The sequence below is a fragment of the Pan paniscus genome, chromosome 4 (assembly GCF_029289425.2).
Source record: "Pan paniscus chromosome 4, NHGRI_mPanPan1-v2.0_pri, whole genome shotgun sequence".
In the NCBI taxonomy this organism is placed as follows: domain Eukaryota; kingdom Metazoa; phylum Chordata; class Mammalia; order Primates; family Hominidae; genus Pan; species Pan paniscus.
In genome coordinates, this window is record NC_073253.2 from 108,051,246 (window position 1) to 108,063,744 (window position 12,499).

At 36.1% G+C, this 12,499-nt stretch overlaps 1 protein-coding gene across 14 annotated transcripts in view; it reads left to right on the forward strand.

Moving 5' to 3' along the window:
* Positions 1–12,499, forward strand: part of APC (APC regulator of WNT signaling pathway) — a 137,615-nt gene that overhangs the window by 84,527 nt on the left and 40,589 nt on the right. For all 14 annotated transcript variants that reach the window (XM_008952081.4, XM_008952092.4, XM_024928916.4 and 11 more), the window contains one exon: positions 6,536–6,640. In XM_008952081.4, coding sequence (XP_008950329.3) covers positions 6,536–6,640 — 105 coding nt within the window. The remainder of the gene's footprint in view (positions 1–6,535; positions 6,641–12,499) is intronic.

Below are 12,499 nucleotides of genomic sequence, written 5' to 3' on the forward strand. Positions count from 1 at the left end.
ACACCCCTATCACTCGAGAAATTCCAAGGGTATTTGAAGCTCTCTCAGGTACAAATGAACAAAGACCAGCTATATTTTTTATTATACCATTCTAGCCTTTAATCAAAGTGTTAAATTTGAGAGTGGAATAAAGACACTTTTAGATAGGCAAAGTCTCAAATACGTTTTTCTCATGCACCCTTTTCTGGAACCTATTAAAGGATATTCTCAAGTGAAATCGAAATGTAAAGCAAGAAAAATGAATTTTTGGAGCTCAAGACCCAGGGGATATAATACAAGAGAAAGAGATGAGTGAAACTACAGAGTAAAGATGAAGGGACATCCTGAGATAAATGGTAAAGAAAGCAGCCAGTCCATATTGAAACTATTGAGAGGATTCCAGGAGAGATTAAGTCCAAGAAGATGAAATCAGCAGAATACCTGCGGTTTCTGAATGTATTGAAGGGAAAGGAAATTTACACAGTAGGAGAGAAGCTGAGCATCAGTCATATGTACCCAGAAACCCAAATGAACAAAAAATAAAGATAACCTTTAACTCCATGGACAACAGGAAGTTGTAAAGGAAGGTGATCATAGTATACCACCTGCCAGCTATGATTAGAATTTAATAGTCAAAGTAATGTAAATAGTGGAAAATTTGTGTAACAATAAAGTGGAACTGAAATAAAGCATTCAACTGAAAAATGCAGAACTAGCCATTGAAGCAGGTTATTTGGAGATCGGAGGGGGTGAGTATCCCCCCTTCCCCAAAAACTCAGCTGAAAGAGATTAGAAAGAAAGAGTTCTTTCAAAAAACATTTTCATCCATGTCTGGCTTTTTTAATATCTGAGGAACTTTGGATTTAGTACGTCTGAATCTGAAATATGTAGAAACGTATTTGCTAAGTAGACAGTTTAAGTACAATGTGATAGTCATAATCCTAAAAGCAGTTTAACATGACTGTCTTAAGCAAATATAAGTCAAATATTTGCAGTTTAAAGAATGTGTTCATTTTTGCAATGGACTCTTTTTTTTACCTGGCCCTTAAGGGCCAGGAAAAAAAGCAGTATTTTTTTGCTCCTTTTCAGTTCTGTTGGTATTGATGTATGTAGCATTCTACTTATTATGACCTTTTTGGCTTTCTACTGAAGTTTTTATGTGTCTTTCATCCTTAAGCAAATTCGTTTTGGTCTGTTTTTTAAATTATTTTTAAATAGGCAGTGTTTTGTTTTTAATTGAATAGCTTTAGTTACAGTTAGTTCTTTCCCCCCCATCTTTCTTGTATTCTGATTATTACTGTTTTGCTGCATCTAACAGGTTTTGATATTTCTAAATCAATAGTCACATTTTTTTCTAGCTGATTGAATCTTTTATTTGTATAATATAAAATAGCCCTCTATTTTATTTAATGCTGTTCACCTTCAATTTCACTGTAGTACCATTTATTAATAGTAATCCTCATTTTCCAGTACTGTTACAAGTTTCAGGTTGGAAACTTGTTTGTGTTTCTTGTATCTGTTCAAAACTTTTTATTCATATTATTGGATTTAGGGCAGACTGTCTGCTACTATGATCCAACCTCTTATTGCTTCCTTTTGTTATGATAATAGTTACATCAGTTGCATTATTCTGATAGTTTGTAAATGTAAACCAAAGGAAGGTGCTATTTCACATTTAAGAAAGAACAAAACCACTTTTTACAATTTTGCCATTTGTGGTTTGTTTATTGCATTATTTTATTCTTCTAATGTAAGTTAGAGGGAGAAGCTAGAAGATGGAGAAAATTGGGGATTGGACACTTGCAAATTAGTTCATAGAGCAGTAGATATGAGAAAGGGAAAAGCTTCTGCCAAATAATTTCTCTATCATGAAGCATATTTCTTATAGCATTTTCTTTGGCTACCTGTATTATAACTCTGGTTTAAGGTCTAGATGCTGGACGTGATTTAAGTCTACTAATTATTACACATGATTCAAAACTCAGAAGTTACATAAAGGTATGTGAGGCAACCAGTGCTGTGACTTTCTTGTGTGTTCTTCCAGACATAGTTTATTTATTAACAAGCAAGTACATTGGGTGGCATGGGAGCTGTGAGGACAGTGCAGTGTGTCTTAAAAGATAATAGCAAATGAAGAATACTTACTAAAGTCACAGTATTCTTGCAACTCATTAATAAAGATAAATACAACTCAACTTTTAAGTGGGCAAAAGATTTAAATAGGCATTTCACCACAGAAGGTATATATAGGAATGGCAAATAAGTACATGAAAATATGCTCAATCATTAAGGAAATGCAAATCAAAGCCCAAGTGAGATACTGCTTCACACCCATTATGATGACTTTAATCATAAAGGCAATAATAAGCATTGACGAAGATGTGGAGAAGCAGGATCCCTCATTGCTGGTGGGAATTTAAATAGTACAGCCACCATTTTAAAACAGTTGAGTGATTCCTCAAAATATTAAACATATAGTTATGTGACTCAGCAATCTTACTCCTAGGTATCTGGCCAAGAGAAATGAAAATATATGTGTACACAAAGACTTAGACTTGTATGTTCATTCACTAGCAGCATTTTTTCATAATAGCCTCAAAGGAGAAGCAGTGCAAATGTGTATCAACTAGTGAATAAATAAACAAAATTTGTTATATCCCTTCAGTGGAATATTATTCAGCAATTAAAAGTAAGTTACTGATGCAGAATTTATAACATGGATGAACCTCCAGAACATGCTAAGTAAAATAAGCCAGAGATATAAGTCCATTTATATCAAATGTCCAGAAAAGGCAAAATTTCTAAAGACAAAAAGTACATTAGTGGTTGTTTGACTGTAAGTGGAAATGAGGATTAACTGTAAATGGACAGCAGGAATTTTATTGGAATGATGAAAATGTTCAAAAACTGGATTACAGCTGTGCTTGATAAATCTAAAAGTCATTTAATTGAACACTTGAAATGGATGGATTTTGTGATATTTAAATACCTCACCAAAATTTTTTTTCAAGTTCTATCACCTAGAGTAGAAAACCTTGGAGAAGTTGTAAAGCAACTATGGAAATGAGGAAACTAGTTAGAATTAATCTTTCATAATAGTGAGCAACCACTTCTTTTGTCTTCAGTGTATCAAAGAGTGCAGGCAGGCCTGTAGCCTAGGATCAGTGAAAGAATAAAAAGAAGTAATTAGGAAAGAGGAGGGAGGAAAGAAAATGAAGATAGTAAATGTTAAATGGTAGTCTGGGTTGGAATTGCCTGGGTTGGAATTCCAGCTCTGACTCTGCCATTTACTAGATATGTGACTGAAAACAAGTTACTTATGTTCTCTGTGCCTCCATCTCTTTATCTATAAAATGGGAATAATGGCCGGGCACTGTGGCTCATGCCTATAATCCCAGCACTTTGGGAAACTGAGGTGGGCAGATCACCTGAGGTCAGGAGTTCAAGACCAACCTAACCAACATGATGAAACCCTGTCTCTACTAAAAATACAAAACATAACCAGCATGGTGGTGGGAGCCTGTAATCCCAGCTACTCGGGAGGCTGAGGCACAAGAATTGCTTGAACCCGAGAGGTGGATGTTGCAGTGAGCTGAGATTGTGCCACTGCCCTCCAGCCTGGGCAACAAAGCAAGACTCCATCTCAAAAAATAAATAAATAAAATGGGGATAATAATACTTCATAGGGTTAGTTTGAGGATTAAATAATAAGTGCTAAGTGATTAGTGCATAGTAAACATTGGGTTTTTTTAAATGTTACCATATGCATCATCCATCACCATCATCAGTCACATTTCTGGTTTCTCCCGCTTGTCTGGCTTTTTTTTTTTTTTTGAGACAGGGTCTCAGTCTCACCCAGGCTGGAATGCAGTGGCACTGTCATAGCTCACTGTAATCTCAAACTCCTAGGCTCGAAATCCTCCCGCCTCAGCCTCCCTAAGGACTAGGATTACAGGCCTGAGCCACTGTGCCCAGCCTCTCTGGCCTTTATAGACTCATCTTCCTTTCTCTGTACATTAATTAAGGGTATTTCCTAAGGCATATTTTTCTTTTCTCTGTATCTTCTCTTCCTAAACAGTCTCATTTATGCTTAGGGTTTCACTGACCATATATATGCTGATGGCTGTCAAGTTTATTTTTCTAGCCCTAAGCTCTGTACTAAATCTCTGTGTCAGCTCTACATCTCCACTGAGTCATGTCAGAGGCACTTTAATACTGGGTGCAGTGGCTCATGCCTGTAATCCCAGCACTTTGGAAGGCCTACGGAGGTGGATCAGGAGGTCAGGAGTTCGATACCAGCCTAGCCAACACAGCGAAACCCCATCTCTACTAAAAATACAAAAATTAGCTGGGCATGGTGGTGGGCACCTGTAATCCCAGCTACTCGGGAGGCTGAGGCAGGAGAATCGTTTGAGCCGAGATCGCGCCATTGCACTCCAGCCTGGGTGACAGGGCGAGACTCGGTCTCAAAAAAAAAAAAAAAAAAGGCACTTTAATATTACTCAACATATTCAAAACATAATTAATTATCTGTTCCTCCTAAGCCCTCTTTACTACCCCACCTTGCAGCAAAAAACCTTCATCCTCCCTCAGTATTACCTATCTCTGTGAGGAGTAGCACCATCATTATTGAATTGTGTGAGCTAAGGAACGTAGGAGTAATACTCGACACCAGACCTCTTCCTCCACTCCCCATATCCTGTCCGCGAACCCGATCAGATTTACCTCTATGTCTCCACTTCTTTTATCTCTGTCACTGCTCCCCTAGTGCATAGTGCCACTGTCTCACACTTATATTAATACATTAGCCTCCTAACTGGTCTTTCCTATGTTTCCTCCCTACTTAGACCGTTTAAAATTTGACTTAAAAAATAAAATTTACTTGCAACTTTATCCATTAATATATTAATATTAATTATGTGGGGGCAATCATGCAGTGGCCTCACTGTAACTTGCAAGTAGAAAAGGCAAGAATGCCATCTAAGAATTGCAGAAAAAGGCATTAAAATTTAGATTTTTTTTTATCATATTCTTTTTGTTCTACTTTCCTCCTTATTTTTGGTGCTTCATCCACACCATGATTCGTTGACATGCTAAAACAAGCCACACTCCCTCCTACCCTGGGTCCTCTGCATGTGATCTGTTTTACCCAGAACACTCATCCTCTACTCCTCCCCTTTGCCTAGTTAACTCCTATTTACTCTTCAAGTCTTTACTCAAACAGCACTTCCCAAGAGAGCTCTTCCAAACCTCCAGAGTATATCATATCTCTCTGTTATATATATTTACAGCACCTTGTACCCTTCTTTCATGGCATTTGTCAATTTTACCTTTATTATTTCTGTCATTATTTGACAGTGTCCCTGACTAAACTGTAAGGTCCAAGAGAGCATAGAACAATGTCTAGTTTTGCTAGCACTGTATTCCCCAGCATCTAATGCAAGTAACTAACATAGTAGATGGTCAGTAATTTTCTTTAAATATGTTGACATCTTCACTTACGTTAGTGTCAAATCTTTGTGGTCTTAGATTCATTTTGTCTCTAGGTTGACTTTATATATGTATATCTATTCTTGTGGATTCCATTAAATTCTATAGCGTGATTTTCAGATGGTACTAATTATTCTTATTTCTGGATTACTGAGTGCTACCTCACTTTTGCCAGCATATAACTGATACTAGTTTATTGATGGAAATGTTGCATATAAATTAATTTTTTAAGTCACATTTTTTAAATGATGTAGGAAAGCTTGATGTTTAAAGAAATTACGTTAGGAATCATTTTGTAATTTAATTATCCACTGTTAGGTCAGATTTTTAATGTATAATTTTTATTTTAGGTATTGTTTTCCTAGAACAAGCATATAGCTGTTTCTATAAATGACCGTGAGAAATTCTTTTATTTCTTTAATTTTGTGGTGGTATTTTTATAAAGTGACTGCTTTGTGCTAGGGATAATCTATCTTGAAATGACTGCTTTTACTGGATGTAATCTGTCATTTTAATTTCCTGTTAACAGATGGTGGTTGCATTAGAAAAGGCTTTGGGTTTTATTCATATCAGAAGCTAAGAGCCTATCATTTTATTTCACCTAACTTTTATTAGAAGATATACATATATATATATTCTATGTGAAAATATACCTAAGTAGAAGATATTTGTAAGCTTAGGTAATAGTTTAACTGTTGTATTTGCAGCTCCATTAAATGTCAGAATCATGTGACCTTGCAGAAAAGATAGTTATTTGTTCTACTTGGGTTATGTTCCTGATAGTAATGTGAGCGCAGCTGGTAGAGGATGGCATTCCTGTGAGTCTCAGAAAATCCTTTGTCTCGTGCAGCTCTAATGCTCAAGGGACACACTTCACTTTCCCCTTACCGAGATAGTCGACCGCCAATCGTACTGGAGGTTATGAAGTGTAATACACAGTTCCATGCCTTTATCAGTCTGTATAATTGATGCATTCAGAGCTTTAAAACAAAAAAAGAAAAAAAGCCTTGGGCTAAGAAAGCCTACACCATTTTTGCATGTACTGATGTTAACTCCATCTTAACAGAGGTCATCTCAGAACAAGCATGAAACCGGCTCACATGATGCTGAGCGGCAGAATGAAGGTCAAGGAGTGGGAGAAATCAACATGGCAACTTCTGGTAATGGTCAGGTAAATAAATTATTTTATCATATTTTTAAAAATTATTTAAATATCAGAAAAGTATGAAGCAAGATGGTTCTAAGAATGATCTATAAATCTTACCTATTTTCTTAGTCCTGAATGCATATTTCCAGAAGCATTCAGTACCAATGTGCTGTCATTTCTCTTTATTATATCAGCAATAATGCTGTAAGGATTTTCTAGATCTATTTCTATAGCTATAGATTGTGTGTCTATGTTTTAGTCTAAAATGATTGTGAGTAGTTTTTTTAAATAACTCTAAGCTGCATTTTGATTATATATATGATTTGACCTAGTTATTTTTGCTTACCTTGAATAGGTTTGCTCTTTCACTAAGACCTTCAATGTAAAGACATTTTTATGTTTTTTTTAAAGTTATAAAGGCTTTATTTCCTGTTGTACTTAAAGATTATATAAATCTAGAAATCCAAGTCTTACTGAAAAAGATAATTGTAATGCACACAAAAAAGTAAGGCAACATGGCCTAATTATGCTTAATATTACATCATTTTCAGCAAAATTATGAAAGTAAACTTTTTCTTTTTACATACAGAACTATTATCTTGTTATGCTACCATCAGTTGTCTTATTAGATTTTTATTGAAATACAGTGCAATAGGACAGAATTTTTCTTTAGGGTGTTCTGTATTCTCCAAATTTTCTTCAATGAATATTTTTAGAGTGTAAATGTTTTAAAAACAGAATTTCACTAAATTGTTCTTAAAGGTAATTTTTCTACTGTTGATACAGAAAATTTTCTTAGTCTCTCTAGGTTACTTTTGATAGTATTGTTTTTAAGAATATGCTTCTATTAGTTCATTAAAATGTAAAGCTTAAAATGTCTTATTAAGTATTTAAATTTATTTTACTGAGTTAAAACAAACATACTTCATTCAGTATTACTAGTTAGCATTATATTGGAAAACAAGTGGTAAATTAGGACCAAGGCAATCATGTTTAAACAGCACATTTGAGTTATTTATCTGTCTTTTGTTTAGGGAATTACTTGCAACATTTATATATTCCTACACATATGTAGAAGGAAGAAAAATTTAATCTTATATGACAGAAAAAATATTTACATAGGAATAGATCTACTTGTAGTGCTTTGGGTCATCTTCCAATTATTATGTACTTTGGAAACCTTACCTATCCAGTAAGCTGGCTATGATAAATTGGATCCATATTACACTTACTACATCAAAATAAATTCTAAGTAGATTAGATTTAATGTCAAAATGAAAATCATTAAAAATATAAAAAGATTAGAAGAAAATGTGGGTAGCATTTTTATAATCATGATGTAGGTGGGAGACCCATAAAGAAAGGATTGATAGATTTCACATTACAGCATGAGACTTCAGTATGCCAGGAAATCATAGCGAGATTCCAAAACAAACAACCAAGATCACATTATTTGCAAACATTTATGACGTGTAAAAAGTTAAAATTCAAGATGCAAAAAACAGTATTTATATACCAACTATTTAAAGAGTATCTTAAAATGGTTCCAAGCCATCGTAGAAGTAAAAAAATAAATAATAATTTTAAAAATAAAATTAAAATGGGCAAAGGATATGAACAGGAAATAAAAGAAGAAATTAAAATGACTTGTAAACATGGAAAGATGATCAACTTTACTAAGCATGATATATAAATACAAATTAAAACTAAAGTCAGATTTCGTGGGGGGGCCATTTAGTTGGCAAAAATCAATAACACTCAGTAATGGTGAGCAAACAGGCATTCTCATATGTTGCTTTTAATTGTATGACATGAAACAGCCTTTCTGGAGAGCAATTTTGTCAAATGCATCTAGCATTATTTATAATGTGCCTGTTGTGAAGCTCATCACTACAACATCTAAGATTTTTTGCTAATGAGATAATCAGTCAAGAGTGATCAGACATGTTTGAAGAGATTCATCATAATATTAACAATAGCAAGAAGTTAGAAATAACCTAAATGGACATTGATCGTAAATTGGTTAAATTATTAGTCAGCTGTAGATTAGTTAAGTGGCTCTGGAGTCAACAAACCTGGGAAATCACACTCCCTCACTAACTAGCTTAGTAACAAAAAGTCTCTGAGCTTTAGTGTTTCCTCTTTAGTAAAATAAGATGATGATAAAACCTCTACCTCATAGAACAGTTGGGAGAGTTAAATGCAAGATACCCTTAACACAGTCCCTGGCATATTGTCAGAGCTTAGTAAAAGGTAACAGATTCTGTTGTTAACAAGTGTTAGTAATTATCTTTAAATTAACAAATATGCCAGATACTGTGTTGGACTCTAGAATTGATAATTGAAAAGGACAGACAGTCCTTGGCCTCATGGAACCTATATGGTACATCCATGCAAATATTAAAAATGATAAATTACGTCTCTATTTATGTAAAGATCTAATTTTTAGCCTTCAGTGTTGCCTTTTCTAGTATATCCTTCATATTATAATCAGTTATTCTTCTAAAACATGAATCTGATTATATCACTTATTTGTTTAAACCTTTCAGTGGCTACTCACTTCCCATATATTAGAATCCAGATTCTTCATGTTGCTTACTCTTCCAAGAGTATCTCACAATATTTGCCCACATTTCTCACCACTCCCTCAACTTCAACTTCTTCAGTTCCTTGAGTATGTCCAGGCCTTCCACAGGACATTCCTTTGGTCTAAAACTGTCTTCTGCTTCAGTTCATATTATATGTTTTACTCATCCTTCCCCACCGTTTAAATGTCACTTCTTCCTGGACATTTTCCTTGTCTCCACCTACCTGGAATAAATAAAGTACTCTTTGATACGCTGTATTCCTGCTCTCATAGTGCTTAGCACAATTTATCATTGGTTTAATTGTCTTCCTTCCTTCTTAAAGTCCTTTAAGCCACACCTGCTCCTCACTGTATGCCAGCCAACTAATATGTACCTGGCAGAGAGCATTTATGTTGAATATTAATAAATATTATTGACTTAGGTAATTATAACTTTTTTTTTGGAGACAGAGTCTCGCTCTGTCAGCAGGCTGGAGTGCAATGGTGGGATCTCAGCTCACTATAACCTCCACCTCCTAGGTTCAAGCAATTCTGCCTCAGCCTCCCGAGTAGCTGGGACTACAGGTGTGTGCCACCACACCAAGCTAATTTTTGTATTTTTAGTAGATACGGGGTCTCATTGTGTTGGCCAGGATAGTCTCAATCTCTTGACCTCGTGATCCTCCCGCCTCGGCCTCCCAAATTGCTGGGATTACAGGCGTGAGCCACTGCGCCCGGCCAATTACAACTTTTTTAATTTAAAAATAGCAAGTATGCTGGGCATGGTGGCTCACACCTATAATCCCAACACTTAGGGAGGCCAAGCGGGAAGGATTGCTTCAGGGTAGAAGTTCGAGTTCAACCTGGGCAACATAGGGAGACTTTGCCTCTGCAAAAAAAAATAAAAATTAGCCATGTGTGGTAGTCCCAGCTACTTGGGAGGCCGTGTGGGAGGATCACTTGAGCCTGGGAGGTCAAGGCTGCAGTGGGCTATGATCATGCCACTGCATTCCAGCCTGGGTAACAAGGCAAAAAATATTTTTTTTAATTTTTATTTTTTGTCTAAAAAAAAAAAAAAAACTTAAAAGCAAGTAAGTATGATCTCATTATACATATGTATAATGTGTGTATATGCATAGAGAAATGTGTGGGAGAATGTTCTTTAAAATGTTATCAATAGTTATCTCTGAGTGTTGGGATTTTTGTGGGTTTTACTTATTCTTTGTGTATCGTTTTATTTTTTGTAATGAACATGTATTACTATAATTTATAACACCCAAAACCCATTTTCATTTTGGGAAAATAGAAGAAAGCACTGTCTTGATTTCCGTTGTGTGGTAGTTTAGGTTGTCGTACTTCAGAGTCCTACCATGACATACATCATGTCATTTATGTCAGTATAGGGATGGCAGAGGAAAAGATCTATTGAAAATAGTAAATCAGGGCCCGGTATTCATTCCTCCTTTAAGCCATGAACTCTGATAGTGCTGTGAATTCAGAGGTAAACATAAGTATGTTTGTTTAGCAGTAGCAATCATAGACTTGCCCACCATATTGGTGTTTGTATGACACTAATGCTGCTAATACTATCTGGTTACTTTCAGTCACTGTTTTAAAACAATATTGCAGCTATTCCCAGATCCTGATGTAGATGTGTGACCTGTATCTGTGGGACTGTGATTTGTTATTCCAAAAGTCCTTTCATCTAAATAGGATCTATACACATGACCGCCTCTTGGGGTTTATTAGTTTGTTTTGTTTTATTATTTGCTCAAAAGACAAAAGCCACCAACACTAGTTGAAAATGAAAATCAGTCTCTGACTTCCTCAGGATCACAGTAGAGTAATTCTCTTCACCACCACGTGGGAATGTATTCTACCCCTTCTCTCACCTGGTTTCCTGCCCACAATCATTCTCTTTGAAAAATCCTTCATTGGCTTCCCTTGATTCTTAGAAAAATGATAACCATTTATTGTGACCCAGGTAACCTGGCCCCTACCTATCTTGTCAGCTTTATGTCACATCTTGCTCTCACACCTCCACACTGGCCTTCTCTCAGTACCTCATATTTACTGGGCCTTCTCCTACCACAGCCTGTGCACATCTATACCTGTTCCATGTAGTGTTTGTTTCATCCCATTTTGCTCAGTTAACACCAGTTCATGTGTGTCTGAGCTTAAGCACCAGTTTCTCAGAGAGGCTTGAACAGATCAAATCTCACTACCATAGGCTGTCACAGCATGTTCCTCTCGTTTGAAGACTACTACATTTGCAGTTTTACATTAATTTGTGTGATGACTTGATTAATATTTGTGTTTCCCCCACTAGACTGTAAGCTCCAGAAAGGCAGGGATTCTATCTAGTTTTGTTATTTTCATACCCTCACAGTCCCTGATAAATAGTAGATAACAATAAATATGTGGTGTGTGGAAGACCAACTAATATCCCTGCTAAAGAAAGGGTTTCTTGATCTGTTTTTAATCTCTCATGGAAGTTAAATGGAAGGAAAAGCTTAGGAGTAAATTATACAGGCCAGATACCTGCTTGCTTAGCATATAACTATGTGTATAATTTATTTATTAGTTGGTTCTCAACTTTATTTATTTATTTATCTATTTATTTATTTATTGAGATAGGGTCTCACTCTGTCACTGTACACCACTGCACAGTGGTGCAATCTCGGCTCATTGCAACCTCTGCCTCCCAGGCTCAAGCCATTCTTCCACTGTCATTCTTGGATAGTTGGGACCACAGGTGCACACCACTGTGCCTGGCTAATTTTTTAATTTTTTTATAGAGATAGGATCTCACTATATTGTCCAGGATGGTTTTGAATTCCCAAGCTCAAGCAATCCTCCAGCATTGGCCTCCCAAAGTGCTACGATTGGCTGGGCATGGTGCTCACACATGTAATCCCAGCACTTTGGGAGGCTGAGATGAGTGGATCACTTGAGGTCAGGAGTTCGAGACCAGCCTGGCCAACATGGTGAAACCCCATCTCTACTAAAAATACAAAAATTAGCCAGGCATGGTGGCGTGCATCTGTAATCCCAGCTACTTGGGAGGCTGAGGCAGGAAAATCTCTTGAACCTAGGAGGCTGAGGTTGCAGTGAGTTGAGATTGTGCCACTGCATTCTAGCCTGGGTGACAGAGCAAGACTCTATCTCAAGGAAAAAAAAAAAAAAAAAAACGTAAAACCAAAGTGCTGGAACTGCAGGCGTGCACCACCATGCCCAGCCCGTGGAAAGTTTTGACCAAATATCTTCTGTATATCAGAGTGTTTCTATGGCAATTACAGTTTGACAGTTTACTGTGG